Below are 16,476 nucleotides of genomic sequence, written 5' to 3'. Positions count from 1 at the left end.
CCATAAGTCCTACATTAAAAATAAATCAATAAAAACCCACAATAAAACGGCCCCTACACAAACATTGGTTTGACCCACCATAGTCCGCTCTGTACTAACAGCTAACGTTAGCAGAGGTGTGACTGCAACAGAAGATGCTGGGCAGTTTGGATACTACAAAAAATGATTAATTAAATTATAGGCTAGGTAATTGTTAGTTTGTTTTATTCTCTATTAATTAAATTATATACAGTTAATTATGCTTTTTTTTTTTTTTTTTTTTACTAAGGATGTTAGGTTTGTGTTGCTGTGGGGCCATGAATGGGTTTAAGTTCAACAACAACTCTAAATAAATTTTTCCTTCTATAAGCACTGGTATTGCAAAATAACAGAATCCCGTTTTTACTTCAGAAATGTTTTTTTTTTTTTTCATTAAACTTGTCGTTTATTTATTTTTCAGCTTTTATATTGAAGCTTGTTGTGTGTAGTTTCATTTCAGTTCAAGTTATGACATTGGGTGTGCTTTTCATTATTATTATTATTATTATTTATTTCTTAGCAGATGCCCTTATTCAGGGCGACTTACAATCATAAGCAAATACAAATACAAGAATCACAGTACAAGTAATAATACAATTAAGAGCAAGATAAATACAATGACTTTTCATGTTTCTACTATTCTCCACTCTTTGTTCTGGAGAGGTGCAGTGTGTGCAAGATTTTGTCTCGGTGACAAAGGTCATCTTGCTGATTAATTGATCAGGTGTGTTAATGGTGGGCTGTATAGAGAGCCTGCACACACTGCAGCTCGTCAAGACATGAAGTGAAGAATACAAACCTAATGAAAAGTCTGGGTGGAAGATATTAAAGTAGCCTAATAAAGAAACAAGATGATCAATATTGAAGTTTAAAAACATGAAGAACACAAGCCTATTAGTAAATCTTTAGATATTAAAGTAGTAAAGAAAAGGGAGGGTCAATATTGCTGTTTGAAAATTGGTTCATTGATTAGGTTTAGAGATTGATTAGCACCAACTTGGTGCTGGTGTGTGTAGGGACAGTCCATAGCCTGGAGATGTTCCCTTAGTTGCCCTGTAGGCAAGCACCAGGGTCTTGAATCTGATGCACCCTGCCACCGGAGGGGGGGGGGGAGGGGGGGGGAGGGGGGGGAGTGCAGAGGAGAGGTGTGACATGACAATGTTTCTACACATGAGGTACCTGCTGAGCCTGTGTGGCAGCCAATCATTGATAGTAATTGCGTGTTTCGCCACTCCAGTGAGTAATATCTCCCTATTATTTATCGTAAAATGTCATTGAAAATGTCCTGGAAAATTATTTCTTGAAAACAATGGGAACCCTGACTACTCATTCAAGCAAACCAAGTAGGAATTTGCTGAAGACGTTTTTCAAGTCAAGTTAAGCTTATTTGTGTATAAATAATGACAATAGTTTAATCTTACTTTAAAGACACGCACCTGAATCATAAGGTAATTAAACTGTTTATACTCTCCCCGTCGTTCTGCACACTGTCAGCCTGGTTAAAGATATAAGTAATGTACCCAATCTGAAGCAAGTGTAAAATTTAAATTTTTAAATATTTTAAAACTAGCAAGAAATGACTTGTTTCACTAGCAGCAGTTACATTATTGTTTTACATTATTGTTTTGCCCTCTAACTCAATGGACCATATTTAGAATGAAGCAAAGACACAATTTCTTAGAGCAGTAAGACCATTTTAATGGTATAAAAAAACTAAGTTTATACTGTTGAAATTTGTTTTCAGCAAAAAAAAAAAAAAAGTTTTTGCTTCAGAGTGAAGTCTTTTTTTTATATAGTAAAACTGCTTTTGACATGGCAAGTATTTTGAACTGCCTTACTTGGGGAATAATTACCTTCTAAAGAACAATACTTTTCTTTTAACACTTTCCTTTAATAAACTACATGTGAGAATTTTAGGAGACATGCATGTATTTGTTTTTAATGTCAAGCAATCAATCAATAAATCTTTATTTTATGTAGTGCCTTCATAGCAGACCACCATCACAAAGCGCTTTACAAGATGCAGTAACAAGAAGAAAATCCATAATACTTTAAAATAGAGAAATGCGTAATACATGATATACAGTAAAAAACAAAAATGCATAAAACAATAGTGAAAAATGCATAATACATTAAGTACAGTGGAAAGTGCATAATACATGATAGTAACATATTACATTAAGTAGTAGCGGCAACACAGCAGCTAATAGCAGATATAAGGCTTAAAGAGCATGGCGAGCAAGAGAGAACAGGTGGGTCTTGAGAGTTAATTTGAAGCGAGCGACGGTGAGAGCATCACGCACCAAAGCTGGGAGAGAGTTCTGGAGAGTCGGAGCCATGAAGCTAAACAAGCGTTCTCCAAGTGTGGTGCATGTGCATGTAATGTGTGCTTAGTAAGTACATATTGTACATATTATGCTGAAACGTGCCCAATTTTGTAGCTTTTCAATTACTGAAACTAACTTCACAACAGCAAGTTTTGCTTGTTTTCTTAGTGTCTTAATTGTAAAATAAATAAATAAACATTTCCTTCTCTACACTCGGCAGTTAGTCCTTCAGTTTGCCCCTCTACTGTTTAACAATGTTAGCCGACCTATGATTGAGACACAAAATTCTTTGACCATTGCTTCTGACATTGATTAAAACACTGAATTGTTGTACTGCTTTTAGACTGAAACACTCACCTATAGATACCAAAACTGACTTGTGTTACTGAATAAGAAAGGTTACTGATCCAGAGCTTAGATGTAAGTGCGTATAATTTAGATTGTTGTTGTTATTATACAGTTAAATAAACTGTTGGTGCAAAAACTTTATTTTTTACAGTTGGTTATTAGTTATCAACATAGAAAATGATGTAAAACTCACTCTCTCTGATTTTTGCGGCTGAGGTTTTATAAAATTAATATGTGAATTGGGCAAAACGACTGCCACCCTGAGTGTGACGGTGCAAAAAAAAAAAAAAAAATGATGCTAAACGAAAGCCAGAGACTTGCATTTTACAATGCAACGAAGTACGGGATGGATATACTGGATCAAATGGCATGGCTGTTTTCTGTCAAAGGTGGTACTTGCAGGTGGCCTGTTTTTTATAATGTTTTGGACGTGGCAGCCATCAACGCTTTGGTTTTGTACAAGGAGTGTACCAGCCACACAATCACTTGTAGGGACATCATTTTGCAGCTGGAGCTACGGCAGAAACATTTTGATAAGAAACACGAAGGCCAGCTGGCAAATGCCCCCTCACCTTTCAGCCAGCGCTGTGCCCACTGGCACACGGAATAAAAGACAATGCCTGGTTGCTAAATGCAATAAAAACAGAACTTTTGATGTCTGTGCCTGTTGTGAAAAGGCAAGTCTGTGGCAAATGCACTTGTACAGTTGAAAAGCGTGTTTTCTGCATAGATCGTACTTAAAGTTGTAATAGAACTCTGAACAGACAAACAGCCTTTGAACTGTTTCACTCCAAGTGCTTTCACGTTGCATAAGTTAGTTCTATTTTTTGTTTTATGCTATTTTTATAACTAGTTATTTTTTTTATAATTTTTTATGTGCATACAGCACCTGTTTACGCAGACGTTTATTGCGTAAAGTTAATTTTATTAGTTTTTCATGTATATGTGCTCTTTGAAAAATAAGAGTTTAATTTTCAATGTAAATACGGTGTATCTGCTCTGAATGTTATGTATGATGTTCATAAATAAAAATATTAAGTTGTATCAGATTGTTTTTCATTTTCATGTCGAAGCCGTTTTAAAATGGAGCCGCAGATTTTGCTGGTGCGGCGGTTGTATTTAGTCAAATCTCTGTGGTTCTAGTGTTAATGAGAAACAGTGACATGGGAAAGTAATGTATACTTGGAAAATTAAAAATAAATGTAAGGACTGTTTGGTTCCATGAATATTTTTAGAAACTTAATGTGTCCTGTTTTTGTTGTTTTTTTTTGTATAAAATGCAAAAGCAAAAATGGAAAACAAAATATAGCTTATGGCTGCTTCTTGTCATGTCTTTAATTTAGAAATTTCTTCACATTTTTGTCTTCTGTCTCTCATGGTATTATGTTATCTATATAATGTGACATTGTTTGTTTTTGTGCCTGGAATATAATTTCATTGGTGTCTGGTTCTGTCTTTCTTTCACCACTTTTTTCTGTGTGTAATAAATTACTGCAAAACCAAATGGTGTTTGCTTAAATCTGTGGACTTCACTTACTTTTAAATTTATTGTGTGCTAAAACAAGTTTGTGGTTTTAAAATTCTAATATAAATAAATTATTTTGTAATTCCTTTTCATAGACACAAGTAACTTTTTACTTGCTCTTTAAATCTAACGCCTAAAATCATAAAAAAAAAAAAATGAACAAAGTTATACACTTATTTTGAATTTTGGGTCCCTATTTAGGCCCAGGATATGCAGTTTTAGGTCCCTGCAAAACCCTGAAATTTGTTTTCGGTGGGGGGGCGTTGCTCCCTGCACCCACGCTGGGGGAGGACCCACCTGCCTTCTACTTAGGATTTCTAGCCTCCTTCTTTTAAATGAAAATTAAAAGACTGAAGTGGTAATTGCCATTTCTATATTTTGTACTTTTGAAATCCTTAATTTCTAGTTCAATACTAATCTTAAACAAATTCTTGTTTCCCAACAGGATATTTTCTTATTCATTACAAGGCAGCTGAAGGGCTTGGAAGACACCAAAAGTCCACAGTTCAACAGATATTTTTACTTGTTGGAGGTAAATTCAGAAGAATTGATGCTGTTTTGAAGGCAAAGGGTGGTCACACCAAATATTGATTTGATGTAGATTTTTCTTCTGTTCACTCACTTTGCATTTAGTTAATTGATAAATATAAACTATTAACATGTCTATTTTTGAAAGCATTCTTACTTTACAGCATTTTTTCACACCTGTCTAAAACTTTTGCACAGTACTGTGTGTGTATGTATGTATGTATGTATATGTGTGTGTGTATATATATGTATATATATGTGTGTATATATATATATATATATATATATATATATATATATATATATATATATATATATATATATATATATATATATATATATATATATAAATTACACACACATTCATCAATTACTATAAATGTAGGTTCAAGTAGAGATATGACTAACTCACAGGATGTAAGCACAGGATGCTACTGAGTTATTGGTGCTTGGCTGACTGAAATATTATAGCAAAATTTTGCAGTTACTTATCCTACCCTGATAACAGTGACTGATTCTGATGTATATCATTCTTGGGTTTGTTACCTGTTTTCTGCAAATGCATAACTGTCTTGTGTTCCTTGTTTGAAGAATATAGCTTGGGTCAAATCTTACAACATCTGCTTTGAGCTGGAAGACTGCAATGAGATTTTCATACAGCTGTTTAAGACTCTCTTCTCTGTCATTAAGTAAGTATAAATATTGTATAAACTATACTAATAAAGAAGCTACATTTAATTGACCTTTCTTAACCTTTTTTTTTTTTTTTTAATAACACTTTTCTCAGCAATAGCCACAACCAGAAAGTACATATGCACATGCTGGATTTGATGAGTTCTATTATCATGGAAGGGGATGGGGTGACTCAGGAATTATTGGATTCCATTCTCATCAACCTTATACCTGCACACAAGGTTAGTCTACATTTGGGCTCTCGCCTCTCCAAGGCAAGCACGCCTCAATCCTGACATTTGCAAGATGTTGCCACTTCCAGGTTACTTATAACCAGCTGTTTACTAACAACTTATATCTTTTCTTACAGAACTTAAACAAGCAAGCATTTGATCTTTCTAAAGTTCTCCTGAAAAGGACAGTACAGACCATTGAGACATGCATTGCCAACGTAAGTATTTTGACATCAACCTACAGCTGCACTCAAACCAATTCCTTGTTGTGGTATTTTGCAGAGAACTCCAAACAAAGGCATAACATAGTTACATTTTCTGGTTGTGTGAATTGTTTTTGAAAACTTTAATATGTACCTACAAAATGTCATCACGTCTGTGTAAAAGTTTTATTGTTATATACACTCTGTTTAACCCTTTGCGGTCCATTGTCGGACCTGGTCCGACATTGCAGTTATTCCTATCGGGTCCATTCTCGGACCCTGTCCAACATCATTATAGAAACGCAAAAAACGGGTTTTAGTCGTTTTTTCTCTGGAAAAAGTCGAGAAAACCATTCAATGGCCGAGTGGGAACGACAGGAGCCGAGACAAGTCGGGGGTGGGGTGGGGGGTGGGGGGTGGGGGGGGGGGAAGGCGTATCTCATGAATAGTCATACATGGCCCTGTTATCAGATAACGGGGCGGTCGTAAGTAAACAAGCTGGCTGATAGTAAGTCAGCGCACAGAGAACATGGACATTTGCAGAGCTTTTTTGAGATGTTATAGTAATAAAATAATGACTTGGATCGCATTATTGAGGAGTTTGGTGATAAAACGAGTGATCAGGAGATGATTGATCGGTATGTACGACTTATTATTATTATTATTATTATTATTTATTTCTTACATAGGTGAAAGCTATAGCGAACGAAAGGGTGGGGCTGGGCTGGAGATGCCTAGTGAGTGCTTTGTTGATATGCAGGGCCATTTAAACCCGTTTGACTGTGAAAAAAAATACTTTTAAACAGCGCGTCTAAAATTAACTGCACGTGTGAAAATAAATTAGACCTGGCGTGCCTGATGCGCATTTAATAAATGGACCGCAAAGGGTTAAAGAATCTGTCCCGGATGATTTGATTCTTATAAGCGGTTGATTCTTAAAAGCGGACCAATATGATTACTGTGGTTGAGAATGACCACTAGATGTCATGAGTTCCAGCATGTATCCACAGTGACCACACAAAGTATTGTTTAGTTCGTTCTCCAACTGAAAGCAAGATTTATCTTGTTTGTTTTATTAGCGGTTGTTTCCCCACTGCACTGTAAGAAAAATAAAACCAACACCAGTTTTAAACTGTAAATCAAGACTCCAGCCTGATCATTTACCCTGCCCTCGGCCAAGTCATATTACTAATGGCAAAAGCGCCTCCGCGTGTCAGCAATTTAAAATACAGTATACAGATATCAGTGGTGCTTAGTCACTGAGGACATTACGTCAAAACAAATCCTTGTGGGTAAGCAACTTGTTAGATGATCACGATTATGTTTACCCAAGACTGCAGAATCCTATTTTACTACAGTATACTTGAGAAGCAATCATCTTGTGAGGGTGCCAAGTTCAACTGCCCTGCGGTGTTACGTGTAATGGCCTTTTAATTAAAATGACATTACATTACAGTACAGTATTTTACTGTCATGACTACCACTGCATTTAAGGATCCCACTCCCTCTACATGCATATCACACAATAACACTGCTGTACTCAGTATTCATTGAATGTGTATTCACTTTATTGAAACACATTTTCAGTAACAGAGAACACAAAAAACATAACTGCACAATGCAGTTCCACATTCACTGTTTGATTTCAAACAATGCAGTTTTTCCTGCATCACGCTGCGTACGTGCCTAATCACGCGAAATGTGATCAAATTCAAAAAACGCTTTATTGGCTGTACACGTCATTACACTTGATCAAGTACTGTATTACATGTGGTCAGTTTGCCCCAAAATGATTCTTATAAGCAGATTGCTTGATTCTTACAAACTGATTATTTTACATTGCATAGTATAGGAATGATTTTGTCCCAGTGGTCTGGATCACTATATGCGGTTGATTCTTATATCAGTGATTCTTATAAATGAAGTGCATATATATATATATATATATATATACATACACAGTGCCTTGCAAAAGTATTCAGACCCCTGACCAATTCTCTCATATTACTGAATTACAAATGGTACATTGAAATTTTGTTCTGTTTGATATTTTATTTTAAAACAATGAAACTCAAAATCAATTATTGTAAGGTGACATTGTTTTTTTTTTTAAGAAAAATAAAAAACTGAAATTTCTTGCTTGCATAAGTACTCAATCCTCACACATTAATATTTGGTAGAGCCACCTTTCGCTGCCATAACAGCTTTAAGTCTTTGGGGGTAAGTGTGTACCAGCTTTGCACACAGTGTCGGAGTGATTTTGGCCCATTCTTCTTGGCAGATTTGCTCCAGGTTGTTCAGGTTGGTTGGACGACGCTTGTGGACCGCAATTTTCAAATAGTGCCACAGATTCTCAATGGGATTGAGATCAGGACTTTGACTGGGCCACTGTAGGACATTCACCTTTTTGTTCTTGAGCCACTCCAATGTTGCTTTGGCCGTGTGCTTGGGATCATTGTCCTGCTGAAAGGTGAATTTCCTCCCAAGCTTCAGTTTTTTAGCGGACTGAAGCAGGTTCTCTTGCAGTATTTCCCTGTATTTTGCTCCATCCATTCTTCCTTCAATTTTAACAAGATGCCCAGTCCCTGCTGATGAGAAGCATCCCCACAGCATGATGCTGCCACCACCATACTTCACTGTAGGGATGGTGTGTCTTGAGGCATGGGCAGTGTTAGGTTTGCGCCACATATAGCGCTTTGAGTTTTGGCCAAAACGCTCTACCTTGGTCTCATCTGACCACAAAACCTTTTCCCACATCGCAGCTGGGTCACTCTCATGCTTTCTGGCAAACTCCAGACGTGCTTTCAGATGGTACTTTTTGAGTAACAGCTTCTTTCTTGCCACCCTCCCATACAGGCCAGTGTTATGCAGAGCTCTTGATATGGTTGACTGGTGCTCCATTACTCCACTCCCAGCCACTGAACTCTGTAGCTCCTTCAAAGTGATTGTTGGCCTCTCTGTGGCTTCTCTCACAAGTCTCCTTCTAGTTTGAGCGCTGAGTTTTGAGGGACAGCCTTTTCTTGGCAGTGCCTGGGTGGTGTGATGCAGCTTCCACTTCCTGATTATTGATCCAACTGTGCTCACTGGGATATCCAAACACTTGGATATTATTTTGTACCCTTTCCCTAATCTATGCATTTGTATTACTTTATCTCTAACTTCTGTAGACTGCTCTTTGGTCTTCATTTTCCTTCAGATTCACAGCCTGACCAATGATCCTTCAACAGTGGGGTTTTTATCCAGAAAATGTGACAGCAACTTTAATGGTTCACAGGTGGAGGCCAATGGTAAGGTAATTGTGTCCTCGTTAGGGCAATTTCTTTCATCGGTGTAAACTGGGAGCTTCCACAGCACAGGGGTTGAATACTTATGCAAGCAAGATATTTCAGTTTTTTATTTTTCTTAAAAATATTTCCCAGCATAAAACCAATGTCACCTTACAATAATTGATTGAGTTTCAGTGTTTTAAAATAAAATATCAAACGAACGAAATTTCACTGTACCATTTGTAATTCAGTAATATGAGAGAATTGGTCAGGGGTCTGAATACTTTTGCAAGGCACTGTATATCTATATATATTTATATATCTATGTATATTTATATATATATATATAGAGAGAGAGATGACCATTTAATTTTTTGTGTTCATAATGACAATTGCCTGTTCTGTTCCTGCTGTGGATGTATTTAAACACAAATGATATTATGTAACAGTATATAACATTCATATTTTGTGTTCTAGTTTTTCAATCAGGTTCTAGTGCTGGGAAAGTCATCAGTCAGTGATTTATCTGAACATGTATTCGACTTGATTCAAGAGCTTTTCGCCATCGATCCTCCTCTTCTGCTTTCTGTCATGCCACAACTTGAGTTTAAGCTGAAGGTGTGTGCTTAGTTTTATTCAAGTATGACCAAAATTAGTATTTATTTATTTTATTTATTTTATTTATTTTGAGGCTTAGGAATTATGTTTTCTTTGGAAACATGACGTGTCTTGCAAAGGAAGGTAACAATTATTTCTTAATTTAGAGCAATGATGGAGAGGAGCGTCTTGCTGTTGTGCGACTTTTGGCTAAGCTTTTTGGAGCCAAGGACTCAGAACTGGCTACACAAAACCGACCGCTTTGGCAGTGCTTTCTTGGAAGGTCAGAAATTACACTTTGTTTTTTGTCAGTATATAGTTTTTTTATTTTGACAATATTGCTACCAGTAATCAAACACCTGTCCTGTGTATTTATTTTATTTATATATATTTATATCTATTTTTTTTTCTTTAGGTTTAATGACATCCATGTGCCTGTAAGATTGGAGTGTGTCAAATTTGCCAGCCACTGTCTGATGAACCACCCTGATTTAGCCAAAGATCTCACAGGTAAGACTGCTGCCTTTTTATTTAGTCCATGAAATGATTTTCACAAACTTGACAAAAGCTTGAAACTTGATAACCTAATGGCCAAATAACTGTTGCACTCTGCCATCACTCGGCAGTTAATAGTCAAAACACTCTTGCCGTCTAACATCACAGGTTTAATAAAACAGATACTGGGCAGCGGTGTGGAGTAGTGGTTAGGGCTCTGGACTCTTGACCGGAGGGTTGTGGGTTCAATCCCCAGTGGGGGGCACTGCTGTTGTACCCTTGAGCAAGGTACTTTACCTAGATTGCTCCAGTAAAAACCCAACTGTATAAATGGGTAATTGTATGTAAAATTAATGTGATATCTGTATAATGTGAAATCTTGTAACAATTGTAAGTCGCCCTGGATAAGGGCATCTGCTAAGAAATAAATCTGCTAAGAAATACTGCCTTCAGTTTTCACTTTGTAGTGGACAACTTCCCCTTGGGTTGAAAAAGCGACTGGCTTCCAGTGACCAGCAAAGACATTTTCCAACCCTTGGAGCAACAGTTTTTTTTTTTAAATAAGTAGTGTTTAAAGTATAATATGATTTTATTTTATTTTATTTATTTATTTATTTTAAATTTAGATTATGCCACCCTTATATTGGCTAGCATAATGTCAAATTGCAAATAAATAAGATTAGGCCCTCTCCCCATTCAGTTTTGTAATATTTTCTCTTAACCTAACCTTTTTTTGTATGTGTTTTTATCTAGAGTTCCTCAAAGTTAGGTCTCATGATCCTGAGGAGGCTATTCGCCATGATGTAATTGTTACCATAATAACTGCTGGCAAGAAAGACCTTTGCCTTGTCAACGATCAACTGCTTGGGTTTGTGAGGGAAAGAACACTGGATAAAAGGGTAAGATTTTAAACATTCAACACATCTTTTAACAATCAATAAAAACGTAATTTATCACATTTAAATTTCACATTTTCACATTTTGTCTTCATGTACGTAATCTTTCAAATATGTATTTTTATCTGTGTCTGGCAATGTACGTTACATACATACAGTGACGTCTTGCTCATCAGCCACCTCTGTACAAAGGACATGTTTTTACTGTATGATTACCACAAATACCACTGCAACAGTATTTTTTTTATTCCTTTGGATTAACATTGATCGCTAATGTAAATTAAGAAATCCTGGAGTTTGTATTAAATGCATTTCCCTTGTATGTAGTGGCGGGTCAGGAAAGAAGCAATGATGGGACTTGCACAGCTGCACAAAAAATATTGCCTTCACCACGAGGCAGGAAAAGACGCCGCCCAGAAAGTGAGCTGGATCAAGGACAAGCTTCTCCACATCTACTATCAGAACAGCATTGATGACAAGTAAGTCTCGCCTCCTGTGGAGTGTGTGTGCGTGCGTGCGTGTGTTTTTTATTTTTGCTGTACCAAATGTGTTTGTTTTTAGGTAGAAATAAATTGGAATTATCCTGTGTGTACATTTATGAGCTACTTTTAGATTATACTGTCATTGCAGTTAGGCTGTTTTTCAAACTAAAGATATTCTAAACAAGATGCACTTAAGATATGATGTAATGTTTGCTGGAAGCAGACTTTAAGCTAATGCAACTTAATTGTTTCTTGCTACAAATACAAGTTTAAGGACATATGTGTTATTTTATTAACAACCTTAACTCTTCCTGCAGTTATAAATTACTGTAGCGGAGGCAGCATTTGGAAGTGCTGATGGCAAATTGCAGATACTGATTTTAAATGCTGTATTTTATTTGTTTTTGTCTTAAGGTTACTGGTGGAAAAAATATTCGCTCAGTACATGGTCCCCCATAATCTGGAGACTGAGGAGAAAATGAAGTGTCTCTATTATCTGTATGCTTGCCTCGACCCTAATGCTGTCAAGTGAGTATTGTTAATTGGTTGAAATTCTGTATTTACCATGAATGTGTGTGGGATCTTTTAAATTATTAAAAAAAAAAGTTTCAAAGTATTTAAGAGTAGCATTGAATGTGTTATTCCACAGAGCGCTCAATGAAATGTGGAAATGTCAGAACATGCTGAGGAGTCAAGTACGAGAGCTTCTGGATTTGCATAAACAACCAACTGTAAGCATTTTTACCTTTATGCTGCTGTGGCCCAGGGTGAGGTTCAATAGCTATACATTTGTGTTTTCTTCCAAATTACAAGAGACAGATTTGTTGGACAACAAAGAGAACCATGTGTACAGGGCAGGGATAAAGCAACTGCCTTAAACCTTAGTGGTCCATTTATTCAGCGCGTCTCAAGCGCGTCGGGTCCAATTTATTTTCACACGCACTGTTTAAAAGTGTTTTTTTTTTCGTTTTTTGGCTCTTATCGGTCTCACTCGGCCATTGAATGGTTCTCTCTGCTTTCTCTGGAGAAAAAACAACTAGAGACCTGTGCTTTACTTCTTTTTTGATGATATCGGACCGGAAAGGGAAAATTGTAATGTTGGACCTGGTAAGGTCCGCAAAGTGTTAACCCTTTGCGGTCCATTGTTGGACTGGGTCCGACATTGCAATTATTCCTCTCAGGTCCTTTGTCGGACTGGGTCCGACATCATTATAGCAACGCAAAAAACTGGTTTCCAGTCGTTTTTTCTCCGGAAAAAGCCGAGAAAACCATTCAATTGCCGAGTGGTAGCGACAGGAGCCGAAACAAGTCGGGGGGAAAAAAAAAAAAGGCGTATCTCATGAATATTATTATTTATTTCTTAGCAGATGCCCTTATCCAGGGTGACTTACAGTTGTTACAACATATCACATTATTTCACATATCACATTATTTTTACATACAATTACCCATTTGTACAGTTGGGTTATTACTGGAGCAATCTAAGTAAAGTACCTTATATCTTTTGTTTCCTATATCTTTTGTTTCTTTGGACAATAATACTCAAATAACAATGATTGTCATCCCAAGCTGCAAATCCACTAAAAGTGCAATACTGTAAAAGGCCTTTGGATTTCTAAATGTCTATTTTCCTATGTAAATTCATACACCTGTGCATGTCGGTCAAATTTAATTTGTTTTTATTTTTTTCCCCTAGTCTGAAGCAAATAGTGCTGCTATGTTTGGGAAGCTGATGACTATAGCAAGTAAGTGATGTGGGTTTTTTTCTTGTTTTTTCTTGTTAACTAGATTGAAGGGAGCTGATGTATTTGTGTTGTTTTGCGGTTTATACATAGTATAATTAATGTGATGTTTCATACAGAAAACCTTCCTGACCCTGGAAAAGCACAAGACTTCATGAAGAAGTTCAACCAGGTTCTGGGTGAAGATGAAAAGCTAAGGGCTCAACTTGAGTTACTGATCAATCCAACATGTTCCTGCAAACAGGCTGAAGTCTGTGTGGTCAGTATATGTATTTCTGTATTGACAAATACTTGTGCAGTGTTTTACTCTGTACAAGCTAAGTTCAGCAAACAACTTTTTAAATTCGTACCAGCTCTGCACTACCTTCAATTAAGTCTTAAGCCAGGAGTTTGTTAAATTGTTCCTCCCTTAGAGCTCAGTTCACAGCAGGTTTAGCAGGGACTTGATTGTTCAAACCTAGTCATTTCAATAATATACCATTTTGGCATCCTGCTTTGTGTTTTTTTTTTTTTTTTTTTTTTTGGTTACTCAACTGCCTTATTTGTCATTTTCCCCAGAGGGAAATAACCCGTAAGCTAGCAAATCCAAAGCAGCCAACAAATCCCTTCCTAGAAATGGTCAAATTCCTTTTGGAGAGGATTGCACCTGTGCACATTGATTCTGAAGCCATCAGGTAATGTTTCTGTTTAAAAAAAAATACTGATAAATAGTTGCTTGCTTGCCAGATTGAAGCAGTGTTTCTGCACTTGCGCTGTAATTTGTGGATAACACTCTTGTTGGTAGAGGTTTGTGGAAGCATGAGCTACCAGCTGAATTACTGACTACCTATAGTTTTCACTCTTAATACCTTGTCTGTGCTTTGCTGACAGTGTGCTGTGGGAGGAAAAGAGTGGGGAAAATAACTTAAGGTTGTGAGAACTGTGCTCTGAATAGAAGCTCCTGACTCATAGTGACACCTAGTGTTTGAAGATATGTTTCATGTTTGCCAATGTGTGTGTTTTTTTTTTATGGCTTCAGAGGTGATTTGCTCATTAGTTTTAAAATATTCTGTGTATTAAGTGCAGTGTTTGTTTTCTGGCAGTGCTTTGGTAAAACTGCTGAATAAATCAATAGAAGGCACTGCCGAGGATGAAGAGGAGGGTGTGATGCCTGATGCAGCCATCCGATCTGGGCTGGAGCTGCTAAAGGTAATGAGAAAGCCCCCAAGAAGTAGAAGTTCTTCTAGTCTTTCTTGAGACCAGTGTTGTCTCACAGTTCAGGCTTTAGTAAATTTATACTGTGGTGTCAGTGTCTAATGTAACTAATCTAGAGCACTGCTTACTGCAGTTAAGTGAAGCACAGTCTTTACAGCAATTCTAGCAATTGTAACTTGCTTATTTTAGTTCATGACTGGCTTGCATAACTCTTAAGTAGTATTGGCCTGTTTTATAAGTTTGGTTTAATAGGAAGTATAATCTTTTTTGCAGGTTCTGTCTTTCACTCACCCTACCTCCTTCCACTCTGCAGAGACTTATGAATCCCTCCTGCAGTGCCTCAAAATGGAAGATGAAAAGGTGGCAGAGGCAGCTATTCAGATTTTCAGAAACACTGGACACAAAATAGAAACTGAACTTCCGCAGATTCGATCGTGAGGACTCTGCTCGTTTTATTGGAAAGCCAGCCCATACCTCTCAAACTGCAAACATCAGAATCTAGGACAAGCAACTAAAAGCTGATAGCTTAATTAATATTTTTTTACATATAAGCTGTTAACTTCCTAAATTGTTCTACATGTTAATGAAGTTTAAATCTGTTGAACAGTTTCATTGAGAAACTTACCTTTGCTTTAAAAACTGGTTGTCAGATATGGAATGTCCTGTTTTTGTCAATTTGAGAGATATGGACCAGCTATTACTATTTATTTTTTATTTTATTTCTATGTATGTAAACATTCTGATAGAAGGAAAATCTAAAGATTTTTCCACACCAAGCACGTCACGTCAAAGCATCGGCGTCCAGCGTAACATTCTTTTTTTTAGAATACTATACATCCTATGGGACTTTCACACCACGCACAAAACAGACTAAAATAGTGTCCTATTTTTTGTGTGTGTCGGGCGTAAATATATTTCTCTAACCAATCGCACTCCAGCTCGCGCCCCCTCATATCGGCATGGCAACAAACATCAACAACATGGCTACAGAATTTAAAAAAAAAAAAGGTTTAATATTCAATAAGGAAATGTTGAAATAATAGACTATTTAACGATCAAGATAAAAAAAAAAAACCTTACATTTATTTACAATAATACTAACAAGTAAAATACAATTTAGTATATACAGAATTGTCACTGGATAAATAATCCAGTGAATTTGTTTTGTTTTTAGAAATTGTTTTCCTGTTTAAATAAACTGCACATTGTATACTTTACTTTCCAATCTTCATTATTTCGATTTTAATATTACAGTGTACGTTAAAATAAAATACAGGTTCAACCTGCAAATTACTGTGTGGTTTTACTTCACAAGGCTAAGGAAACCATACTAATGAAGTTTAGGTTTTCTGTAAATGTTTTCAGTATAAAATAAATCGCTGGATGAGAACAAGAACGTAATAACTAAAAACTAATTCATATTAGAACTTTAATCATCCATGTATTTTATGGTAGTTATTGTACAATTAATGTTTTTGCACTCAGCCAGTGAAGGATGTTTGAATCTATTTCGTTTGACTGTAGCAACAACAAATGTGCACAAACTGGAAAGGCAGCAATACTGCACTGATGTCATTTATACAGAATGAGTATTTATTCTATAGCTGACCGTTTAATTGTTTTTGTATATTACTCACCTAAAGCAGATGGCCAGACGTTGTTCTGGACTGATGGACTCTCGGAAGTTGGCTTTTTTTTTTTTTTTTAAACTTGGACCAAGTAGTCAAGCAGAACAGAAAACTTTTGTCTAAGGCTCCTGAGTGGCACATCCGGTAAACGCACTCTGCGTGGAGTGTAGGATGTGCCCTATAACCTGGAGGTCGCCGGTTCGAGTTCAGGCTATTCCACTGCCGACCACAGGACAGGAGTTTCCAGCCCGGGTGGAGAGGGCTTAGGTCAGCCAGGGTGTCCTCAGCTCACCGCGTACCAGCAACCCCTGTAGACTGCCCG

The 16,476-nt window shown here is 36.7% G+C and overlaps 1 protein-coding gene across 2 annotated transcripts in view; it reads left to right on the top strand.

Moving 5' to 3' along the window:
* The window catches only part of LOC117421269 (sister chromatid cohesion protein PDS5 homolog A), a 46,638-nt gene that overhangs the window by 12,837 nt on the left and 17,325 nt on the right, over window positions 1-16,476 (top strand). Inside the window, exons 4-19 of one of the 2 annotated variants that reach the window (XM_034920983.2) lie at window positions 4,664-4,750; window positions 5,338-5,435; window positions 5,534-5,660; window positions 5,789-5,869; window positions 9,598-9,738; window positions 9,885-10,000; window positions 10,133-10,227; window positions 10,966-11,111; window positions 11,436-11,587; window positions 12,005-12,118; window positions 12,240-12,321; window positions 13,287-13,335; window positions 13,452-13,591; window positions 13,891-14,006; window positions 14,415-14,520; window positions 14,800-14,960. In XM_034920983.2, coding sequence (XP_034776874.1) covers window positions 4,664-4,750; window positions 5,338-5,435; window positions 5,534-5,660; window positions 5,789-5,869; window positions 9,598-9,738; window positions 9,885-10,000; window positions 10,133-10,227; window positions 10,966-11,111; window positions 11,436-11,587; window positions 12,005-12,118; window positions 12,240-12,321; window positions 13,287-13,335; window positions 13,452-13,591; window positions 13,891-14,006; window positions 14,415-14,520; window positions 14,800-14,960 — 1,811 coding nt within the window. The remainder of the gene's footprint in view (window positions 1-4,663; window positions 4,751-5,337; window positions 5,436-5,533; window positions 5,661-5,788; window positions 5,870-9,597; window positions 9,739-9,884; window positions 10,001-10,132; window positions 10,228-10,965; window positions 11,112-11,435; window positions 11,588-12,004; window positions 12,119-12,239; window positions 12,322-13,286; window positions 13,336-13,451; window positions 13,592-13,890; window positions 14,007-14,414; window positions 14,521-14,799; window positions 14,961-16,476) is intronic. The other variant, XM_059032634.1, reaches the window with a different exon arrangement.

This window comes from Acipenser ruthenus, chromosome 1 (genome assembly GCF_902713425.1).
Source record: "Acipenser ruthenus chromosome 1, fAciRut3.2 maternal haplotype, whole genome shotgun sequence".
Classification (NCBI taxonomy): domain Eukaryota; kingdom Metazoa; phylum Chordata; class Actinopteri; order Acipenseriformes; family Acipenseridae; genus Acipenser; species Acipenser ruthenus.
Note: the sequence above shows the minus strand (reverse complement) of the source record. Positions and strands in the feature narration are given on the sequence as shown.